The 22,691-nt window shown below is 33.4% G+C and overlaps 3 protein-coding genes and 1 long non-coding RNA gene across 4 annotated transcripts; 3 read left to right on the top strand and 1 right to left on the bottom strand.

The window, feature by feature from the left end:
- The first annotated feature begins 1,645 nt into the window (after positions 1-1,645).
- On the top strand, positions 1,646-8,424 carry LOC118060570 (protein SHORTAGE IN CHIASMATA 1). The gene is made up of 8 exons (XM_073412821.1): positions 1,646-1,937; positions 2,479-2,526; positions 2,625-2,702; positions 2,816-2,884; positions 3,632-4,861; positions 5,186-5,704; positions 6,361-8,037; positions 8,118-8,424. The coding sequence occupies exons 1-8, from the start codon at positions 1,665-1,667 to the stop codon at positions 8,211-8,213; spliced, it is 3,990 nt and encodes a 1,329-aa protein (XP_073268922.1). The 5' UTR covers positions 1,646-1,664; the 3' UTR covers positions 8,214-8,424.
- Positions 8,425-8,533: 109 nt separating this feature from the next.
- On the bottom strand, positions 8,534-13,425 carry LOC118060506 (uncharacterized). Its single transcript, XM_035073733.2, has 7 exons — positions 12,896-13,425; positions 12,514-12,714; positions 12,293-12,415; positions 12,061-12,098; positions 11,827-11,929; positions 9,428-11,688; positions 8,534-9,241 (listed from the first exon to the last, which is right to left on the bottom strand). Exons 1-7 carry the CDS (start codon positions 12,965-12,967, stop codon positions 8,995-8,997), a joined length of 3,045 nt encoding a protein of 1,014 aa, XP_034929624.1. The 5' UTR covers positions 12,968-13,425; the 3' UTR covers positions 8,534-8,994.
- Positions 13,309-14,433, top strand: LOC140956230 (uncharacterized). The gene is made up of 3 exons (XR_012171406.1): positions 13,309-13,429; positions 13,510-13,580; positions 14,117-14,433. It is a non-coding gene; the product is annotated as an uncharacterized lncRNA (long non-coding RNA).
- A 5,104-nt stretch (positions 14,434-19,537) lies between these two features.
- LOC118060508 (transmembrane ascorbate ferrireductase 1) lies at positions 19,538-22,463 on the top strand. The gene is made up of 4 exons (XM_035073734.2): positions 19,538-19,810; positions 21,428-21,476; positions 21,592-21,791; positions 22,040-22,463. The coding sequence occupies exons 1-4, from the start codon at positions 19,667-19,669 to the stop codon at positions 22,328-22,330; spliced, it is 684 nt and encodes a 227-aa protein (XP_034929625.1). The 5' UTR covers positions 19,538-19,666; the 3' UTR covers positions 22,331-22,463.
- The last annotated feature ends 228 nt before the right edge of the window (positions 22,464-22,691 follow it).

The raw sequence follows: 22,691 nt of genomic DNA, 5'->3' as shown, positions 1-22,691 counted from the left end.
AATAATATAAATGTAGACTCGCTCTTCTTTTTTTACCTTGCTGCTTCCGTTTTTGGTTTTGGGCCCAAAGCCTCAAACATATTACATGTTGATCTTTCAAGAATTAACTTTTTTTTTTTTTTTTAATTTCGATTTTCTTTAGAATGAATTTGTATTTTAAATCGAGTGTCTAAATTTTTTAAAACTTTCTTCACTTTTCGGAAATTAGAAATACAATCCAGAAAGTTCCATTTTAGCATCTTGGATTATCTTTTATGTATATAGTTAGCTACAAAAAAAAGTTCAAGAAAGGAAGGTAGGCTATATCCCATAGCTATATATATATATATATATATTTTTTTTTTTTGTATTTTTAAGATCAACCTGGAACCAAAATTTAATAGGTTCTAATTTTGTATATGAATATCAAGTCGATTTGTTTAAGTTTAAAATATGGTGGAAATGAGTTTTTTCAAAAAAAGCCAACCAAGTCAATTGATTTGGTTTAATTTTTATATTTTTTAAAAACCATTACATATACTTTAATTTTGATTTAATGAGTCTTTAATTTAAGTGATTTTTTTATTATGTATTTTTGGTTTTCAGATTTTGAAATTAAATCCGAATAAAATAATTCTTCTTATTTTTTATTAACTAAGATTATGAAAAAATAAATGAAAAAACTATTCAGTTCAATTAATTTGAAGTCAGTTTTCACATATAATTCGATTAAGACTATGTTTGTTTTTCAAAAAGTGATTTTTAGAAAACTATTTTTCAAACTTTTCTGTGTTTGTTTGCCATTAAAAAAGTTGATCAACGGAAAATATTTTCCAGTCAAAGAAAAATTTAGCTTGGTTTTCAGGAAAGTGTTTTCCTGAAAAATTTGGACGGAAAATACTTTTTGAAAGTTGTGAAAAATTTAGAAATGTCATATTATTTGCAGATTATATCAAATTTGGTCCTCAAACTTTTGATTGCTATATATTTTGTTTTGAATATTTATTTTTCAATTTCATCTCTTAAAATTTAATTTTTATATTAACTTTGGTTCTCTTTTTTATAATTGTTATTTGCTTTTTTCTTATCATTTTTTTATTGAAATTTTTTATCTATCAAATTTGGTCCTCATTCTTTTAATTGTTACTTATTTTATTTGAAATAATTTATGAAATGTTAATTATTATTATTTTAATTTCTTCATATTTTTTTTTTAGATTTGATCTTTATTATTTTGATTATTATTTATTTTATTTGGGATAATTTATGAAATTATATTTTTTTTCAATTTCATTCTAATTCAACTTTTTAATTTGTAAGATTTATTTTTCATTATTTTAATAAACTTGAGAAAAATAAAACATTAATAAGTTATTTTTCAGCTTATTTTCTATAACATAACCAAACACTGAAAATTTTTTTTTAATTTATTTTTTATTATACTATCAAATATAAAAAAATAATTCACTTTTTTAAAATTTATTTTTTTAAAAAAATTATTTTCTAGTAAATAAACGAGATTTAATCCACCCACCTCTTATATGGCCCCATTTTTAGTAGGAGGATAGCAAAGCCCATACATACAATCCCGAGGGAGAATTTAAATACTCAGGCGCCAATTTCAATTTCAGCTTCGAAAAAGTTGTAGTCCGTTACCTCTCCTTCTCTCTCTGTATCGAAACAAAATGCGAACTCGATTTCTAAGCACAGACTACTTTTCTTCTTCTCCGGTCGATAGCCTCAGCTTCCTAAATCTTCCAGTCCCTCACTTAGCTCCTCCTCCTCCTCCGGAGCAAGAACTGCATCGTCTCCTTCGCTTCTTCCATCCTCTTGAAACGATCTCTCTCCCGATCGAAAGACCTCCTATCGATTCTGCTCTCTCCAAATTCATCTTCTCGGTCCTTCCTCATTTCATCGACTTTGATTTTCGTGATTTCTTACCTGATCGATTTCATCAGGTCTATTTCCAAAATATCGTGTTTATTTTAGTTTTTTTTTTGGTGTTTAATTTCTTCGATTATGATGCGTTTTCCTTAATTTATTTGATAAATTTCAAATTCGTGGATTTTTTTTTTATCGAAACTGGAGCCTTTATATTTTACATCATTTTTTCTTGTTTCGTTTCTGTTTTCTCCCTTAATATATTTTTTCTTCTTCTATTTTTCAATCAGTATTTAGAAAAAATTATATTAAGTTATAATTTAATTTAATTTTATTTCAGTTATAGTTTAATTTAATTTTATTTCAGTTCTTTTTTATTAATTTTTTTTTTTTACTATGCTTCGATCAAGTTAAAAAACATAGAGTTGGAAATGGAAGAGAACTAAATTATCATTGTTTTGAATTAACAGCCTCTGTTTTTAGCCTTTTTTTAATTGATGATGTTAAATTTGGCTTATTTTGCGCTGTTTTTTAAAATGATTTCAAGGTGAAACAGTGATTTTAGATTACATTTGTATTTACCTAATGTGATATTCACAGTTGGCGTTCAATTTGCAGAAGGAAGAGGAGATAGAGAGAGGTTTTGGAACTGATTCAGCTCAAGAGGTTGAGTTTCGAAACGAGTGAAATAGGAATTCTGTTTGAACTTTTTAAATTAATTTGGTTTGATTTGTCTGATGTATAAAGGACATTTGGTCTTGCAGAAAGATAATGGGAACAATAAACATTCGGAGAGGCTTGAAGTTATACAATTGGAAGCACCAGAGCTTGATACATTCTTGGTAAAGTTGAATATTTTACAGAGTTAGTTAGATATGCGGGTATAGATACATTTTCCTTGTGCACGTGCCAGGAGATTTTGTGCTTATGTGCTGTGTTTTGTGTGCTTTTGAAGGAGAATGTGTGCTTCTCTGACGAAGGGATGCAACTCCTCTCTGAAGTTTCTGAGATTGAGAATGATTTGGTAAGTGTCTGAGCCATGCTATATAACTCACAGTCTTTGTATAATGTGCTTGCATGTGATTTTGCACTAGTCTCCTTAGAACCAGCTGTGTTATGTAAAGTGATAAAGGGTAAGTGACTCCATGAGGATTGGAATATTTAAATCTTTGGCACAATTCTGTTTCTTAAAATATTGTTGACTCTTTTGTGCCATTTTTCTTGTAATTTTGGGATATATATATATATATATATATATATATATATATATATATATATATATTATTTGGTTTAAAAGATTTGGTTGGAAATATAAGAAGTATTTTATGGTGACTAGTTCAAATTCATCAAGTGATGGTCTCGTTGTTTCTCTTATCTGATCCATTCTGGAAAATGGTGTAATACAGTAATGAATGTATGGAATGAATATGATGTGCTGATTGCAGTCACCTTTTTCACTCATTTACCTTTGTTTGTTTGTTCGTTTTTTCGGAAGGAAATGAACAAATACTAATGAGTTGTTTCATTCACTTCAGTTTTGGAAAGTTGGTTATAATTTTTTACTTAGTTATATGTACTACGATAACTTGCTTTTCATTGCTTACCCTTATCGTCCGATGTTTAGACAAAGATTTTGCTGCTCAAAGTTGTCTGGTCTAGACGTTTTTTACTTAGTTATATGTACTAAGATTTTGCTCAGGTTTTTATGATTATGGCATTCATAAATCATATTGTGGTTTTATTTATTTGTTGATTTTTTCTACACTTGCAGGATCTGCTCAGGCCTGAGATTGAAATGCAATATCCTGACAAAGTTCAAGAATCGGTTTATTCAGTTGAAGATGTCACTTTAGAGTTTGACATGGATGAAAAAGCTTGTGCGCTGGAATATGATGGTTCTGTTCAGGAGCAAGCACACTTTCATCATAACGCATTCCCTCTTTTAGAAGTTGAAGAGATGAGTCTTCGAACTTTCACAAACCCATCCATGGAAGATGAGTTGCTTTTATTTCTTGAGCATGTTGAGTCCACATGGGGTCAAGAAAATATCCTGCATATTGACGGAAAAGAGCTATTGGGTTCGATGCAGTTTGATATCTTAGAATTTCTTTCAAAGCATTGTCCAGAAAAGCAATGCCTTGAACCTGAGCTGGCTTCTCTAGATACATCCCTGGGAATGGACATTATAAGCATGGTGGAAATTCCACAGGGTCGTGAAGACTCTGCAGATTGTCTTTCACCAATGAACCCAGTTATTTTTCAGGAATTCAAATTCCTTGAGACGGATTCATCTCAACTTTACGAAGTCTTCTTTGAAATGCAATCAACAGATGAACCACAAACATGTGACTCGATGTTCAGAGAAGATATGAATTTTAAGAATTTTGATGAATTGATTGTTAGTTGTGAACTAACACTGGAAGATGACACATTCAAATCTCTGCCTATACCTATTTTTTCTGATCCTGACAAGGTAAGTTCGATCTATGCCATTATGGAGGAAAAACTAGCTGAACTCAAGCCACAACCCCTATCTGCATCCCATGGGATTTATTTGGATTGGCATCTCTTGGAGGAGGATAATTACATCGGTAAAAATTCATCCATATATCAAAAAATGTTGGAGGAGTTGGATTCACACAACATTGATTTTGATAGGGAATCCTTTGATGGTGGAAAGTTGGTGATTGACCTTGTTTTCTCTGATAATGGTTTGAGTGGGGCACAAATGGAAGAACATAAGGAACTGTTGAATGTGATTTCTGAAACTCCCAACAGTGGACTTGTGGAAGGTGCTTCAAGTGAGTCTTTGGATAGAGGTCAAGAAACAGGAAATAGAGAAACATTAATTGGAGAGAATGCCAGGAAGGCTTCATTGTTGTTCAATTCTATGTCGCAATTCAATGATCTTGATTACTTCTTGAATCCTGGGAAAGCTACTGCTAGGGGAAAAAATGAATCTACAGTCAAGATTCCTGATACTAGGGCTTCATTTCCCAAGGTAAATTTCTTAAGTAAGTCAAATAAATCTTCCAGTCTGGGCCTGTTGCCTTCTTACTATATGAAGAAATTTTCTTTTTTTCCTTAATCATTGCAGTAACAGGTTTTTTCTTTGAGTGTGAACAGAATTAAGGTAGATATAAGATTATTTATCTCCTGGGATTTATCATACTGACATTCTACTGAGATTTATCTCCTCCCATAAACTGCCTCTCTCTTCCTAATGATGTTTTTGCAAATTATATTCTCAATTACAATGTTAACTTATTCTGCAAACATAATTCTACTACTAAATATCACTAACCTAGCATTACGTTCATCCTAGGGAAGCAAATCTCATTCAGTTCCTGGTATGAATGAGAATATCAACGACCAGAAATCGGAGGAACTGCTAAATCTTGCACCTATTGAGGACAAGTTTAATATGACATCTTCAGAAGCTGCAGATAAAGCTGAAGCTTGCAGCATCCCTTTGCAAGTTCCTTATGCACCCTATGCAACAAAAACTGAGAAGATTCAGGGGGACATGATTTATGTCCCTGACATCGTCATTATTGTGAATACTCAAAATTTTGACAAGGAAATGATAGTATCCAGAAGAAGTACATACCAAAGAATTCTCGCGATGGAGAAAGAAGGAGCACAAGTTGTGGAGCGTGACTTGAATCTGCCTGTTGACGTGATTATTAGTTCTTCCATTTGCTTAGTGTGGTATGATTGTGGAAATATTGGAAAGAAAACAACTGCTGCAGATGAAGTTTCTTCATGCTTGCCTCTGTGCATTGAGAATATTGCTGCAAATGTTTTGACATTGCTGAGTTTCGCTTTCAGTGGCTGCATTCTGGTAATTCCTGTATATTATGATGTTATAATTCACATATTTTCCTTTGTTTTGTTTCTACTCCAGTTCTTTGTAGAGTAGTCCAGTCTTTAGAAGAATGAAACTTGTGCATTTTTCTGGAGTTCTTGTAGCATGGTGAAGCAGCAATCCACTTATGAATGACAAAGCTCTGGGTTGAATACAATACTATGCTGGATAGGGTCTATCATATAATTGTTGAATTACAGAATCACTGTACGTGCAGGTTTTCTTCCAAGCAGTAGGAAACATTAACTTTTGTCGTAGCACAAAAATGTCTATCAGGAACTCTGAAAGCATTTTCTCCAGAATATTCATAATTAATGGCATCTTAGTGGTGTACATTAAATTATGATCATTTTGATAGGTTAGCTTCATCAGATATTACTTTCTTGACATTAATTATGTGCATATGTTACGCAATTTTTATCTTTTCTTGCAAGGGATTTTGGAAAAAATTTAAATCCGTTGGTGTATAGATTATATTGTGCATGTATTAGTATTTTACTTTGGCCAGTAATACAGTTGACTGATATATGAAGGTTTCTTCTTTAGGATATTCTTCTCAATTACCTCTCCTTCATGAATAATTTGCTATTTTGGAACTTTGTTTCTTACCTTTCATATTACATTTTCTGCAGGTCTTTGAGGGAGAAACCAGATTCCTCTCTACTGTAATGGAATTCTCTGATGGACTCTACGCAGCTGCAGCAAGCCTGGGAATTGACCTACAGCTCTTTTCTTCCTATTCAGCTGAATTGACCGATGAAATTATATTAAATAGTATTTTGTATGCCGCTAAGTCTTCCAGGGGCAGATATCCTAAAATGCCTGAATCAGAAACTCTTGCAGAATCCTTCCTTACCAAATTTCCATCAATTAATCCACTGACAGCACATGCAATTCTGTCTTCTGGAGGCATGCTTATTGAGTTTCTTGAATGGTCACATGAACGCAGGATCCTTGCAGTCCAACAGTGTCATGTTCCAGTTGAAAGTGTTGCTCTATTTAGTGCTTTGTGCAAATATGGTGAGCGGGAGGATTCTAGATCCATAATGACAGACTGTTCCTCCTCTGCATCTTCTTGTCCTGACTCAGATAAACTTCATTTTCATATTGATTCTGAAAGAAAACGAAGAAAATGCATAAATAGCCTTCAAAAAATTGACATTCAAGTGGATGACATGTGGAAATCTGAATCACTGAACCAATTCACTGATGGCATGCTGGATCCTGGAGTGTTTAAGCAATATGATTGTTGGACTTCAACAGATCCCGAGATGCTTGGTGAGTTGAAGCAACCTAGTTCATCTTTGAAAGATTTGTTTGGTCAAAAGCAGGTACCGGATATTGCTCCGGTGATGGATTTTCCTACTCCCATGAAACGACTTTATTCTGGAAACTTCAAAGATCCTCTGATTCGGGATGACATAAGACAGCCCAGGTTACCACTGAACGATATCTTTCTGGGTCAAAATCGGGCATCCGAAATAAATATTAAGAAGGAGCTGAAGTTAGACAGTGGCAATCCCTGTAAATCTAACGCTAACAACCTGCATGAGTACTTTAGAGGTGAAGTCATAGACCTCACTGATGATCCCGTCTCGTTGGAGAAAGACGTTGCTTCTATTGCTAACTCTACATATTTTTCACCTTGGATGCCTGATATCGAACAAGATTCTGCAAGAAAGTCGAAAGCTGCAAGACGACTGTCATTTGGTAAGAATAGTCACCCTAATAATCCAACGGCTGCTGAGAAAAACTCTTGTCCAGATTTATGGACCCCTATAGAAAATGATAGACAAAGGTTACCAAAAAATCGTGGTGATCCAATTATGGATGATAAGCATGAAAAAGTGCCTGTAAAACCCAGGAAAAATCTCTTAGAAGAGGCTTTTACACTGAGAGCTGCAGGAAAATCCACTAGGTTTCCATTTGAAGAGGAGATATCACATTGCGGTGGAAGTGGAACACCACTTTCCAAAGCCATCCATTCTGCTCATCCACAACCAGGTTCACCCTGGACAATAGAGTTTCTTAACAGAGTAAGGGAAAAGAGCAGATTGCGGCAGCAGTCCCTTCCACCTGATACATGTACTCCAGATTTTTGGAATTCAGGAAATATATCAAAGGCTACTGAGAGAAGAAGCCTGTCTATTCTTGATTTTTTCAAGTACCAGGGAGGAAGCACTGCTAGAAAAGTATATGAGCAGAAGAAGCAGAAACAACCTATTCAATTGTCAAGTTCATCCCAGAAGGGAAGAACTTCCGCATCCCTAACTCCAACATGGACACCCAAGGATAAGAGATCAAAACAGGTATGGTATGTGAACCCTTTTGTATGAGACATTTTTCTGTATTAAATTGTCATCATAATAAGAAGCTTCATCAAATGTAGACTTTATCCTTTGCAATGGATGGCGGAAACCAAACTAGGCTGGTCTGGAGTGATGGAAGTGCCCACCGTATGAGCAAAAAGCTCAGGAGAAATTGAAGGGAAAGAAAGGTATAGATTTTTGGGTTTATGTTGATAAAGTAAGATTTTGGTCCTTAAACATCTGTACCAATGCTATGCTTTTCTTTAAATCCTGTAACAATGCCACCCTTTCCTGTGCTTTCTATAATATTGGAATATCATAACCTTTGCGTTCTGTAAAAAAGCAATTAATTTTTTTCCTTAATGGACATAGCTATGATAGGTTAATTTCTTTCAACACGGTCAACATAGATATCATTGTCACGTCCATGGTTGTATCATACACCAAAGTTCGACAAATTCACGAAACAAAGAATCTTAGATATAAGTGGATTTCTAAAACACGTTCAGTACTGGCAGAACTAACGTGAAAGGTATGAATGAAGTCATGAACATAGAACTGTTTCCATTGTTTAACCTAAAATTCTAGACAGTGATGTCTGCAATTTGGAAACTCATTGGAATATCTTAAAATTCTAATGCTTTTAATTTCTGCAATACAGCCACAATTCAGGTTAGGCACCAATACTTCAACTAGATTAGCTACACGAACATCACAAATAAGGAATGCACAAAATCTGTATAAAGCAAAGGAGTGTGTAATTACTATATTTTTAAGGAAACATCTGTCCCTTTCTGAACTCTGGACCTGCTTCTCGAGCACCTCTAGACTTCCATTTACAATATGCATAAAGAGTAGTCGAGCAACAATCTTGCTCATCAGAGGCTCGCTTTAGCAGCTGCATTACTAATGCTTCATTTCTGGGTCTGACATCCGATATCTTAGAGAGATAGAATGCTAGCTCCTCTTACCATTCTTGAGGTTGCGTACAGTCATGACAAGCTGTTGCCTTTCACCTTCTACTTCTGCAAGTTTGAGGCTTATCTCTGAATATCTCTCTTGCATTTCTCTTAACTCAGTTTCCATACATTTGTTCCTTTCTTTTAGCTGTGCCATTTCTGTCAACAGTTCAATCAGGTAACCCTCATCCATTGAGTGGAAAGTGCCAACTCTCAGTTCTTCCTTCCAGCAAGTTTTTGCTTCTCTGTCATAACAAATATTGAAGAATGAAACTAATTTCAGTGACAACTATGATCACGAGCTAAAACATATCTGGATGCACAATGCATGCTTCGATTTATCTCCATGTTGGAAATCAATTACTCAGAAAAAGGTTGTAGATATATGAGAAAGTACAATAATCATTATAAACAAGAACTTGAAATTGTACCTTTCAATACCCTTGCTTCCTGCAGTGTGCATCTCAGAATTCAGCAAGTCTTCCCCAATATTTCTTTTTTGGAAATCATTGACATTTGCAGTATTAGTTGCAGCACATTTGATCTGCATTCTGTCATCCATTGGCACCGAGTTCTTTTCATCTGAAAATGTGAGTTTCTTCATGAAACTAGTATTTTCCTGTTCCTTCTTCTGCAGCTTACCTTTTAATTCGAGTACTTGTTGCTGAAGTTTTTCTTTCTCCTGTTCTTCTGCGGACAGGCTATTTTTTAGCTCAATCTGCAGATCTCTGAGGCTTTGAAGTTCCAATGAAAGGTTCTTGATCATTGCCTCCTTTTCATCCTTTAAGGACTTCAAATTGAATAATTCTTGCCTCGTGTTTTCTGCCTCGTTCTTTGTCAATGCAAATATTTCTTCTATTTCGTCTCTTTCACTTTTCTGTATTTCTGTTAGTATCTTTGTTTCTTCAGACGATGTCTTCAATTTTTCAGTTTCATCTCTTAATTTCACTTCTTTTTCCAGTTCAGAGATGTCATTCTTCTCTTTTCTTAGGGTCTCTATCTCACTTTTCAGCATTCGAACTTCCGCTAGAAAAGCCTCTTGCATTTCTCCTCCATGCTTCAGTTTGTTGGAAGCATATTCTAGTTCCACTGACATCTGCTCCATATGTTTTGTTTTCAAATCTAGTTGCATTGACAATTCTTCCATTTTTACTCTGTTCTGGCCCGTCATCATTGCAAGCTCTTCGTTAGATTTCTTAAGATTCTCTTCTAGAACTCTATTCTGTATTTGGAGCTCGTTTGCTTCAAATACTGATTCCATTGTCAGCTTCTCATTCTCATCAAACTTTCCTGCCATTTCCACTGAAAGTTTTCTGAATTCCTCCTGTAGCTGCTCTACTGTAACAGCATTTTTCCACCTTGTCTTCCTCAAGGCCTCTTCTGCACGGATAGCTCTCTGTTCCTGCTCAATTCTGGCATGTGTCATGGCATCGAGGTCATTTTCGTATCCTTGTGCCTGTTTTTCCAGTTCTTTCTCCAACCCTTTGACCTGACATTCCAGTTCGTTGATGGAAAGCAAAGATTCTGAGAATTCTTTTGTCTGCGTCTTCAATTTTTCCTCTAATCTTTGTACCTGTGATTCAAGTTCTTTAATAGTAGCTGAACATTCTGAGGTTTTGTGTTCTTGTAGCTTGCCCTGCTCTAACTTGGAAGAGATATCATGGTTTTCTCTCTTTAGATCTTCACAGTCTTGTGTGAGTTGTTCGATATAATTCTCCAGCTTTTCTCTAGTTTCCCTGTAGACATCAATTTCATCAGATAGGTCTATCACCCTTTGCTTCAGTAGACATAATTCATTATCTTCCCTAGTCTTTTCTTCCAGTGCAAGCACTGCTTGTTGATCTGTGTCCTCTTTCTTGCTGCATTTGCAATTTTTCTCCTGAACCTCATCAAGCTTGCTAGACAGAGAAGATATTTCCACATTTTTTTGATCCAGCATTCCATCAAGGTCTCCCACAGCAAGAATCAACTCAGCATTTGAATCTTGTGTTTTCTGGAGTTGCGACTTAAGATTGGTGTTCAATTCCTTTTGATGACTAAGTTCTCGCCTGACTTCTTCTAGCTGAACCCTAGAATCCTCATTCTCAGCTCGCAATTGATTCAGGGATTCTCCTTCATTTGAGCACTTGAGTTGTTCACATTCTGTTTTGAGTGCATCTCTCTCCTCTTCAAGTTCCTTAACATGTCTTGACAAATCCCGCCCCCTTCTGCTCTCCTTTGTAATCTGTTTCCGAAGAGACTGTAATTCCAGTTCTGATTCTGTTTTGAGTGCATCTCTCTCCTCTTCAAGTTCCTTAACATGTCTTGACAAATCCTGCCCCCTTCTGCTCTCCTTTGTAATCTGTTTCCGAAGAGTCTGTAATTCCAGTTCTGATAATTCTGACTGCCTCATTAGATTAGATAATTCACTTTTCAGTTTTTCAATGGATTCATCTGAGGTTTCTTGTAATTCGCTTGGAAGGTTCTCTTCAGGGCTGTTTGTTGAGTCAACTAACCTTCCGTCTGACACTGAACCCAGTGACCAATCAGTGCTTGTCCTACAATGCAAGTGGTTTTTCGGTGTGATGCCATCAACTGCTCCCTTTGGAGGCATTGAATCTTGTCTGAGTGTTGATTTGAAGCTAGAATTTCCTCCAATGGATGTTCTGAAGCTGCTGTCTTGTTCAGATAAAACAATGTCCGGGTCCTGGTCCTGTGAGATTTGTCAAGGAATAGATCAATTATAACCTTGAACAACAGCACATCTATCTCTAAGATTTGACAAAAAGAAGTTGTTCAGTCCAGCCCTTCCTGAACTGTGTTAAAACAAAATAGATAATTTAGACCTTACTTCAGTAAAACTTTCATCGTTTTTGTCCGTGTAGCCATTGCTCAGCTGGTTCTTCAAGCTTCTGTCTTTAGACAGTATGGGATCTTCATTGTCATCAATTTTTCTGCGATTACAAAGTCCAGTAAGTAAATTAGCAGCAGAGGAGATGGGAAAAACAAAACTTTAGACTAGAAAGTTAAATGAAAGAAAAAAGAGAAATAAATGCATAAATGAATTGTTAATGCTCGTGTTCACCTTGGATCAAAATCTCCATGCATCTTCTGAATGGTCACCTGCTTCAAAAATTACTTGATACATGAGAAACAATGGAAGGTTTTTGATAACGAAATAACATGGTCTTATTTACTTTTTGAAAATAAACATTGCTCTAGCTCTAGGAGTGAATCAAACATAGGAAAAGGGTCAAATCAAGAGAATTACAGGTGTGTGTGTGTGAGAGAGAGAGAGAGAGAGAGAGAGAACAAACATGTAGAACTGCACCAGAGTTGGCAAATTTAAGGGGCAGGGAGACAGACAATGGTTCAGTTTCATCAGCAAAATCTGCAAAGTCAATCGAAGCTTCTCCCAGATAACCTGATTTGGATGATCCCTGCAGGAATTCATAGGAATCAGTAAACAAACACATGCGTACACAAAACACTATACCTTAGAAAATCAGTAAAGATTTTAACCGTGAGTATAACGTACGCTTGAAACAATGAAATGGTATATTTTCTCATGCAGCTTTCCTGATTTTGGCTCCTTGATGAGTATCACTGTCACATAAACTGGATTGTCCCATGAACAGATTCCATCCTGAACTGCAGCTTTCTCTAGTTTGAATGTTGTCTTTCCAACATCCTCTGGCACCAAGGATATTATCAAGGCAGGTTTCTTTTGGCGTGGCACCTAAAATGGAGACGCGAAATAAGGTAAGAGTTTTGTTAGTAACCTGAATTGCTCAATCACATTGCCTTCATTATATCACCACACACCTTATCATACACTCACAATGTAATTATTGATTCCAGATAAACAAACCCATTTCGAATCAGTAACAGGGAATACTTAGTATCTGTTAGATTAGTACCTGAGTTGCCTGAAATTGCAGTTTGAATGTAGCTTTGATCTTTTTCTTCACGTTCCTCCATGACTTGAACATGTTTTGACCTTATTGTAGATTCTTTAGAGAATCTTCACCAAAAGACTCACTCAGTTTTCAGTACTTCTAACCTTGATCTTCTCTGAAACAAGTGTGACTTTGCTATGAGCAGGACAAAACAATTTATGCTTTGGTTTCTTCTCAACTGTGAAACCCAGAAGAAACCAGAAACCAACAAAGAGGGCTGCAGTGAGTAGTGGTGTTTTTTTTATTGGTGTCCTTTAAATTTAGATGCAGAAGAAAGTTTGGAAATTAGAGCTGAAAATGACTAAAACGTGATTAGAAAATGAATCAGTCACGGAGCAAAAAAAACTAGAATATGTGCCTGGCTTGATCAGACCATGTGGTATTTCTGTAACAGAGGTACCCTAGCAAAAGTTTTCTTTTGAATGCAGGAAGGCATGAGGTGCTGTCGTGCAGAAAGCTTTAAATGACACTATCGATGACCCTGCACTTTCGGTGGTATGTCTTCTACCACACAGATAGTCTTTTCGTTTTAGGTTAAAGTACCAATGTTGTCCTGAACATCAATTTTATTATAGGAATATCAAATTGTCAGAGGAAAACGATTTTGAGAAAGGGTTGCCCCAGAGAAGGCGCTGCATTGATCAAGGTAACAATCGAAGAATTTCTTGCACCTACCTTGTTGACTAGAAGCAACTAATTTTCGTACTATGCAATCAATACACACGTCTCTGAATTTTGTCAATACTGAACTCCTTCTCTGGTGTCATATTAGTGGCTCCTTGAGCTTTTTAAGAAAGTTACTCAGAGTACAGGAAATAAAGTTTGACTTAGTTCCTATTACTTCACGGGAACAATCTTAATGCAATGGAATCTGTTAGGTAGAAAAGTGAGATTTACAATTTATAGCTGTGGACTAAGAAAAGATTGGGTAAGCTCTTATTTACTATCTTTTTTATGACCACCACTACAGCTTTGCATATTATCATTTATTCCATGAATATGGGATTTTTTTTCCCCATAGCATCGTAGTCGTAATTTTTCTAAAGTTTCCAATTAATCTTGATAGGAGTTGGTGAAGATTTGCAATTGGATAAGGACTTAGTTTAGTGTGTATGTCCAGATTTTAAATGATCATGAGACTAGGAGTTTTGAATATGTGTGAACAACCTTTTTCTTATGCAGGCTTGGAGGAGACGTTTGGATAAATAGGTAAATGAATTCGTCGTCTTCTTCTTCTTTTTCAATCCTTTCTTTCTATTTAAGAGGGACCTTCGCTTCTAAAGTTAAAGTATACTTTGAAATCTCCTCTGTTTTTTAATTTATTTATAAATAAAAAAACTATGGAATAGCCTTCCCAAATAAACAATTATACAATCTTGCCCCCATGCCACGACCTAGATTCGGCCCTTGCAATCATACTTGCATTACTGAGATTGCTAAACTGAAACTATGATAGGATCACATATATTATATGGGTCACGATTATCGGAAGTGTTAGTTAAGAGGCAAAATTAGGGTTTTGTACTTTCCCTTGGATGATGGTCGGGCAACAAAAAAAAAGGGGGCCATGGATTTAGATAATAATAATAAAAAAATATCTTTTTAACACCGGTGGCCGGCTAGCCAGTTGCCAAACAGTTTCTTATTAGCGAGCTACAACAAAGCTGTCCCAGAAAGGTCGATTCATTTCTTATCGTAATATCATGTCCCAGACTGCAACGACACAAAGCTGCTGCCCCATTAATTGTTTGGTGCCTTCTTCGCATAGTTATAGAACCCAAATTGAGGGTTGACTTGGCTTAAGACGTAGATTATGTGTTTTGTGAGTTGATCCGGTAAACCCAAAACTTTATAGAAATCTTAAAATGAAGTGGTTTTGAAAAAAACAGTACCTGAGTGAGTCGTAAATCGGTGAGTCACCACGTCAATACCCTAAGTTGCTTTGTGAACGAGTGGAACCATTTGGCTACATGTGCTCTCTTTTTGTCTGTTCCACGCACAAATTTTCTTGTACTAGTAGTAGATCGAAATGGATGGAGCTTGTGCTTCTGCTCAGACACAATGATTAACTTAGGGTCAACCTCATATTTGTCCCATAAATAATAACTTAAATTTCAACTGAGTTCCCAAAAGAATTTCGTTTCGATTGAGTCTCTTTTAAGTACTCAAAATTTCTCAATTATTTTTTATGCCTAAGCTCTGAGCACATTTTTCATTAGTCTAACCTAAACAAAGGCATCATTTTTATGGGAAAATGATGGGATTTGATAGAATCACTGTTAGAATTATATGAAAAAGAAGACTCGTTACAGAATCTTATGAAACTTTTGAAATCTAATTGAAATGAAAGGGAAAAAAAACTTAAGGTATTCGATTGATGATCCCTATATATGTAGTTGGTGTGTTAGGAAGATGATTTCCTTTCCTTTCCTTTCCTTTTCATGTCGTTATAAGTTAGTAAAGTAGACCTTTCCTAGCATACTTAGTCAAGAAAACGACTCATTAATATCATAATTGTATAATATACAGTGTATACATGCATAAATAGGAGAAGCACTCTAAGATTTGTCAACAGATAGAACCATATATGATATCTGTGCTATTTAGTTTTGTCATCAAGAATGGCGGATAATACCAATATTAATAATAGTGTGAGTATTTGACACGTACTGTAAACTAGATGCTACTAAGGCTTGTTTAACATTGCAATTTAACTGTATTTAAAAAAAAAATTAATTTCTTTATAGCTTTAAAATAACTTTTTTATCATTTTAAATCATTTTGATATGTTAAAATGTTAAAGTAAAACTATTTTACAAAAATTATAAATATATTTATAAATAAAATAATATTTAAAAAACTATTATTAAACTTCCAAAAGACCCTATAACTTGCTTCCCTCTACTCGTCACTTTCAACGGATCAATCAGAATTCAGGTAGTTCATGAGAAAAAATTTGGAAATATGCTTCATTTTTTTCGCTACATATTGTGGTTCCACGTATGGTCTTGCTAATGGCTTTGCTGATATATGTAACAATTGAAAAAAAAAAAAAACAAACAAACAAATCTTAATTCCAGGGAATTTGCAACGTCATGCAATGCCTTGATTCATATCTTTTTTTATTTATGCATTCCACAACAAAGTGTTAAGCTATTAAACTTTAACTAGACTGGTGGATAGATTATTGTTAAATTAATTTAAGATTTAGTTATCTATTTTTAGTGTGGAATTGACTCAATTTAATATAATTGACCTGACATATTAATTAACTTACAACTCGATAGACATATTAAAACTTTGTTTAATTTAAATTATTTTTTTTAAAATAAAAAATATTTTAATTTTAAAAATTAAAATGATATTATTTTTATTGATATTTTAGCTTTAATATTTTAAGCATTTACTAACTTGAATTTTAAACCAAATCACAGATGATTTCATTATTATGCTTCCTTATGTTTACTAAAGTAATATTTAAAGAAAAGTCAACCTAGCCCATATTTATGATATAGTTTTTACTTTTGGAAGGCTAAATTAACAGGGGCAGTGGATCGGTAGTGCTGTTCCTTTTGCTAACGAGAAGTCTTGTTTAGCTGTGAGAAATTGGTCAATTTTATAAATAAGAGAGGATAAAGAGCCTTTAAGTCCTTAGCTGCTATCTTCATCCATCTTAGTATGACTCTTTTTTAGCAAGCAAGATTGCAACTTAATGATACAAAATTGTTATTAAAGAGATTAAAACAGGTGTAGACTACAAGAAGAACAGAAATCTGGATCTTATAGACATGGATTTACATTAAATTTTCTTTTGAGAATGAATCTAATGAAGGCTCTGTTTTGTATAGACTATTCTTGATCGTAGTCTATGCAAGGTATTCTCTTGAAGGAAATTAACTTTAGACGTGAACAAGAGTAAAAGAAGAGAGGGCCCATGGGCTTGGTTCTTTGAATTTTGGAAGCTGTAGGGTTTTCTGGGCGAGCCTTCTCTCCACGCCCTTTCATTAGGGCTTTTAACTGCTCATCTAAATAGTCTCTAGCTACATGGGCTTACCACACCATTGACCCAAGATCCCATCCCACTAGTCGATTCTCTATTTTTAATGTGGAAAACGAACAGATGAGAAAAAAAAAGTTAGTGAGGGGAAGGAATTACATATGAAAAGGTGTTTATTAATATTATTATATTTGTTAAATTCAGCTCCACTTAGGTAGTTAATTCAGAAAATTTGAGATTTAAATAGATATTATACATTTAATTACTCTTATTCATGTTCTCATAAACTTCAAAAACATCTAATTATACTTTTTTTTTAAAGTATTTCTTAATATAGATTTAAACGCTTTTGTTAATCAAGTAACTTTTTTCGAAATGTTGTCTGGTTCTGTCTTGAGGTGGATTTCATTGAGTTTTATTTTTATCAAACCATTTTATAAAGCAAAGTTTGATTTTAAAAAAAAAAAAAGCATTCTAAAACACATAATACTATGTTATCTAGCATGATAAGAACAATTACAATTGACAAATGGTCTTTACATTGACAAGTTGGAGCATTGATCAAGTCAGTGCATCCTTCATAAGCTGCCTGTAACTCATAAATATTACTCTGCTAGAAAAAATCTTTATTATGGTGCTTCACTGTTATTTTCCAAACTTTCCTTTTCCTTTATTTATTTTTAAATTCTACTTTTTAATATTTTTTTTATAATTTTATCCATTAACATTTTATTAATTTTGAAATAATTGTCATAATTTATTTTAGTTTTTTCTATAAAGTTATAATATTCTTAAATAATATTCTTAAATAAATATATCGATAATTAGTTTATATTTAATTTTTAAAAACATCTATTTTTATTATCATTTCATTAAATAAATAATAGTTAATTAAAAAAAAACCAGTGGAGTCTATAACCTGGATTGAGTGTCTTGCAAGTTAAGAAGCAAAGCTTAGATCTATTCAATATATTATTATTTTAAAATTAAAAAAACAAATATTATCTTAAATTTTCTAAAAAAAACAAAACCACACTTTTATTAGTACATTCAAATCAATTAGATCATGTAGTGTCAACTATCATTCATGTTAATTTTAAATTCAAACTAGGTAAAAAGTTAGGTTGGGAAGTTTAAAGTTGACCTATTAGATTTGTTTTAATAATAATGCCAAACAATTTTATTTTTTTAATAAAAATTCCAGCTTTCATTTTTTTTTTCTTTTGATTGATTTTGAATTGATTTTTTTTTTTATATAATTTATTTTGGTTTTCTTTATAAGAGATTATCTTAGTCTCAAACAAATATCGTATTATTTGATTGGTACTCAATTCTACATATATCTATTTTTATTATAATATCATTATGTAATGATATTTACAATTTATAGTTTTTTTAAAAGCTCCAAAACATTTTTTCTGTCATCCAAATTATTTTTAGACCTATTAAATTAATTGAATAAGTTTTATTTATTAACTCGAGATTAATAATAATAATAATAATAATGTAAAATAGTTTATTGGAGCATGGATATTCAATTTTAAGATTAAAGCGGGTGAAAAAAGTAGTTATCTCTAACCTCGACAAGATGTCTCGTAATTGAACGGAATCATTGATATTATAAGGTCCTAACTTCAACTTAATGTCACCCATGACCAGCTCATATATAAAAGGACTTACTTTATATCTCTCTGTCTAAATCTTTGACAAAATATGCTATAAAGACCTCTTAGCAACAGATCATGTCTGCTTGCATTTCGATCATAAATACCCATCAAAATCAAGCAGCTAAAAAGAGTAATCGATGGATGCAGGGGTGCTCCATTGGCCATTCATCGTCGTGGATAAACAAGCATCAGTACCGTTATTTTCAAACATTTATAAGTAGACAAGTTTTCGGTTTTAATTAGGTCAAAACATATCCATTTTTCATGAAGACGAAGGTCATGACTCTCCTAGCTAGAATGTTAACTTTTTTCTTAAATTTAATGATAGTTTTTTTAAAAAAATAATATTTCTTATTCTTAATATATAATTTCTTACAATATAAAAACTTACAACTTAGTTTTTAATATACAAGTTTTGGATTTATTTTTAGTGTTTGCTTTTAAATGACTGCGCGCTTGATATTAGTATATCCATTAATCCCTCAAAGTAAATTTTATAACTTTTCCCTTATTTAGGTGCATATTTTAGCTAGTGCTTCCCAAAATTAAATGAACCTCCAAATAAAAAATTATTTCTACTTTATAATTATTACGTTACCATGTTGATAGAATTAAAACATTAGAGGCTCTGAAATATATATATTATTTAAATACATGAATCTAAACTTCAATGATTGATTTAAACTTAACTGGAATTTGTATAATTTACCCAGTATAAAAAAAAATATTCCAAAAAACTCCGAACCCATTAAATTAAAATAAGGAATTATTTATGCGACTAAAATACAAAGAATCCAGAGGAATTGAATAAATAAAGCTCATCCTACAAATCAAGTTCACGTGGCACAATCATATCATGAACAAGATCTCCATCCAACGGTCATAATCGCATGAGATATCTGGTGGAAACAACATTTAAAAGTGACTGTCAACAATCAAAGGAGAAAGACTATCTTACATTCTTACTTTTATCCTTCCTTTTTCTTTTTTCCCAGTTTCGAACTATCGAGATTTAAGATTTTAGAAGAAGAAGAAGAAGAAGACGAAGAGGAAGAAGAAGACTCAAGCATGGCTATAGGGGTGGAAGCACTGCCATTAACGTTTGTTGCGCATGCGCTTGCTGTTGCTGGTGCTGTTATGGTCCTGGTTTGGAATCTATATTATAGAGGTGGCTTAGCATGGGAAGCCACTAACAAGAGTCTCATCTTCAATGTAAGTCTCTCCCTCATGTTTACTTCTTTCTACTTTGGTTCCATGGATTCTTTCTTGGGTATTTTCTTTTGTGTTTGTGTCTTCATTGTAGTGTTCAGAAGCTTTTTTTGTTTTAGCTTATCAATTACGTTTGTGTTTATCATCAGGATTTAAGGTTTTCTTGTTCGATTGTGTCATTTCTTATTTTACTGTTCAGAAGCTTTTTTGTTTGAGCTTATCAATTAGGTTTGTATTTATCAGCAGAATTTAAGGTTTTCTGGTAAGAACGTTTCATTTCTTAAAGGCTTGGCAGAAGGCTATTGGTTTGGAATTTGATGATCTGTTGCTTTTAATCAATATCACTGTTACAAAGACTGGTTTATGAGTCTAACTCGTTAACTTACTGACTTGAGTCCTGGTTCCTGGTTCGAGTAAGGTAAGTGAAAAGGTTTTTTTTTTTTTTACAGAAATAATGTTATTTCAAGAATTTTTTTTTTCTTTTATAGATTTGATGGTAAACCTAGTTTAAATCAACTTAATTTTTTAGATTTATTAAGAATTATACTTTATGATTTTTTTATATAATTATTCTAATCTCATTATTTGAATTATAAATTTAACAAACTATTCGATTGATTTAATTTTTTTTAGTTAATATTGTTCCTCAATTCTATAGCCTTAAGCAAGCATTGGTTATTTTGAATACTGGTTTTTTGTTTTTTTCTTTCGGTTATCTCTGTTGGATGTTGATATGGCATTTGAATGACTATAAGCCAACAAGTCAAGGACATTTCCCTACTAGAAGTCTATCAAATTAATATCTTCAATGACATTAATATTAAGAGGTTGAGGAGGTGCCCGTTCGTGAGTGGCACAACCCGTCTTCCTAAAAAATCAAAAGAACAAAAAGTTAATTTACTTTTGCTACTTTTTATTCTTGGAATTAGAGACGCTTATCATTTTTAATCTCTCAAGTTCAAATTAATTTTAGAATTTTCTCTAAATACGCTAAATGAAGAGAAAAGAAATCAAGATTTAGAAAATTAAAAGCCGACTAATATAGTTTAATTGGTAAAATTTTAAATTTATTTTTTAAAAGTTATTAATTTGAGTTTGTTACTAAAAATTTATATATTTGTTAATTTCAGAGCTCGTAAAATTAGTTGATATATACGTAAATTTATCTGAATACAAATATTAATAAAAAAAAATTAGAAAATTAAAATTCAAAATACATGTCATTAGAATTTTTATGCTCCAAATATTATTGTTAATTACCCGAGTGAGAAGCAAAAAATATTTTGATAAAGACGATGTAAGCCTATGTTAATTTAAACATGTACTGCTAATTTTCAAGTAACCTGACAGGATATTAAAATAAATGGCTATATCAATTGAGCTTGACTAAGCAAGAGACTGAGTTCATACTTTTCCGTGGTTTCATGGGAGTGTTCTTAATGAGCACGCTCCTGGGCCCTTGCACTCTCAAGGGTCACCCCTTCCACCATGGATGGTTAAACTCACATGTAAAACTCAATGTCAAGTTGATTCAGGCTAATTTAGGATATATTGTTTTAATACTAAAAAAATTAAAGAAACATTATTTTAAAGAAAAAATATATATTTTTTTTGTGACAGCTTCATCCTGTTCTGATGCTAATTGGCTTGATCATCATAGGAGGTGAAGGTAATTCAACACCCTTTTGGATTCTTACAACAACTAATTGCTAAAACTTTTCCTTTTTTATACTAATATTCTTACTCGTACTTTCTTTTCCTCCCAAAAAAAAACACGAACACAGCCATTATGAGTTACAAATCTCTTCCTTTGAAGAAAGAGGTGAAGAAAGTAATACATCTTGGACTCCATGCCATTGCTATAATACTTGGTAGCGTTGGCATTGCTGCTGCATTCAAGAATCATAATGAGAGTAACATTGCCAACCTATACAGCTTGCATTCATGGCTTGGCATATCCATCATTTCCCTTTATGGTATTCAGGTAAGCAGCCACTCTTTTCACTCCATTTTTATCTTCTTTTATAGTGACTTTCTTTGCCCTAATCTATCGATCTTTCACCAGCATGCATGTTGATGGAAATTTCTCGACAATTAATTTCACCTGAAGCAAAATCAATTAACACATTAATTAAATTTATTAACACTTGATGAAATGATGAGTGGCTAGACCGACTCTTTATTTTATTTCATTTTAAGACTTTATTTTAAAAACGGGAAATTAATTTGCAGTGGATATATGGGTTTATTGTGTTCCTCTACCCTGGAGGGTCTCCAATAATAAGGAGTGAGTCTCTCCCTTGGCATGTGCTTTTTGGGATTTTTGTATATATTTTGGCTGTTGGCAATGCTGCCTTGGGGTGTTTGGAGAAGCTTACTTTCCTAGAGAGCTCTGGAATTGCCAAGTATGGTCCTGAGGCTTTGCTTGTCAACTTCACTGCTGTGATTACAATACTATATGGTGCCTTTGTTATATTATCAGTTCTTGGCCGCCAGGCTCCCGTAGAAGACGACGATAAATAAGGCCTGTGTGGTCAGTGTGCTATCAGCCATTAAGAAATATGTGTTCCACTAGCTGAATTTTTATCTAGTTTTTGTATCTGTACATGTAAGATTGTGAGTAAATAATATTAATGGAGCTTATGGTACTAAATTACCAATGTTCTCATTCCGATTTAAAATCTTAGAACCTATTCCAAAAGTTCTAAAATCGAAATAAATGAATTATCCTTTCTTTGATTGAAAATTTATTCATTTTTTTTTTTTTTATTTACGTGGGTGTCCGGACCAGCTTACACGCACCATGGTTAATCCCACGGTTCACTGAACATCCTGCAAACCCAGTGAACATGTAAAGCACCGCGGGGGTGACAGGCGTGCACGC

This window comes from Populus alba, chromosome 12 (genome assembly GCF_005239225.2).
Source record: "Populus alba chromosome 12, ASM523922v2, whole genome shotgun sequence".
NCBI classification, from domain to species: Eukaryota; Viridiplantae; Streptophyta; class Magnoliopsida; order Malpighiales; family Salicaceae; genus Populus; species Populus alba.
This window is presented reverse-complemented; position numbering and strand designations above follow the sequence as displayed.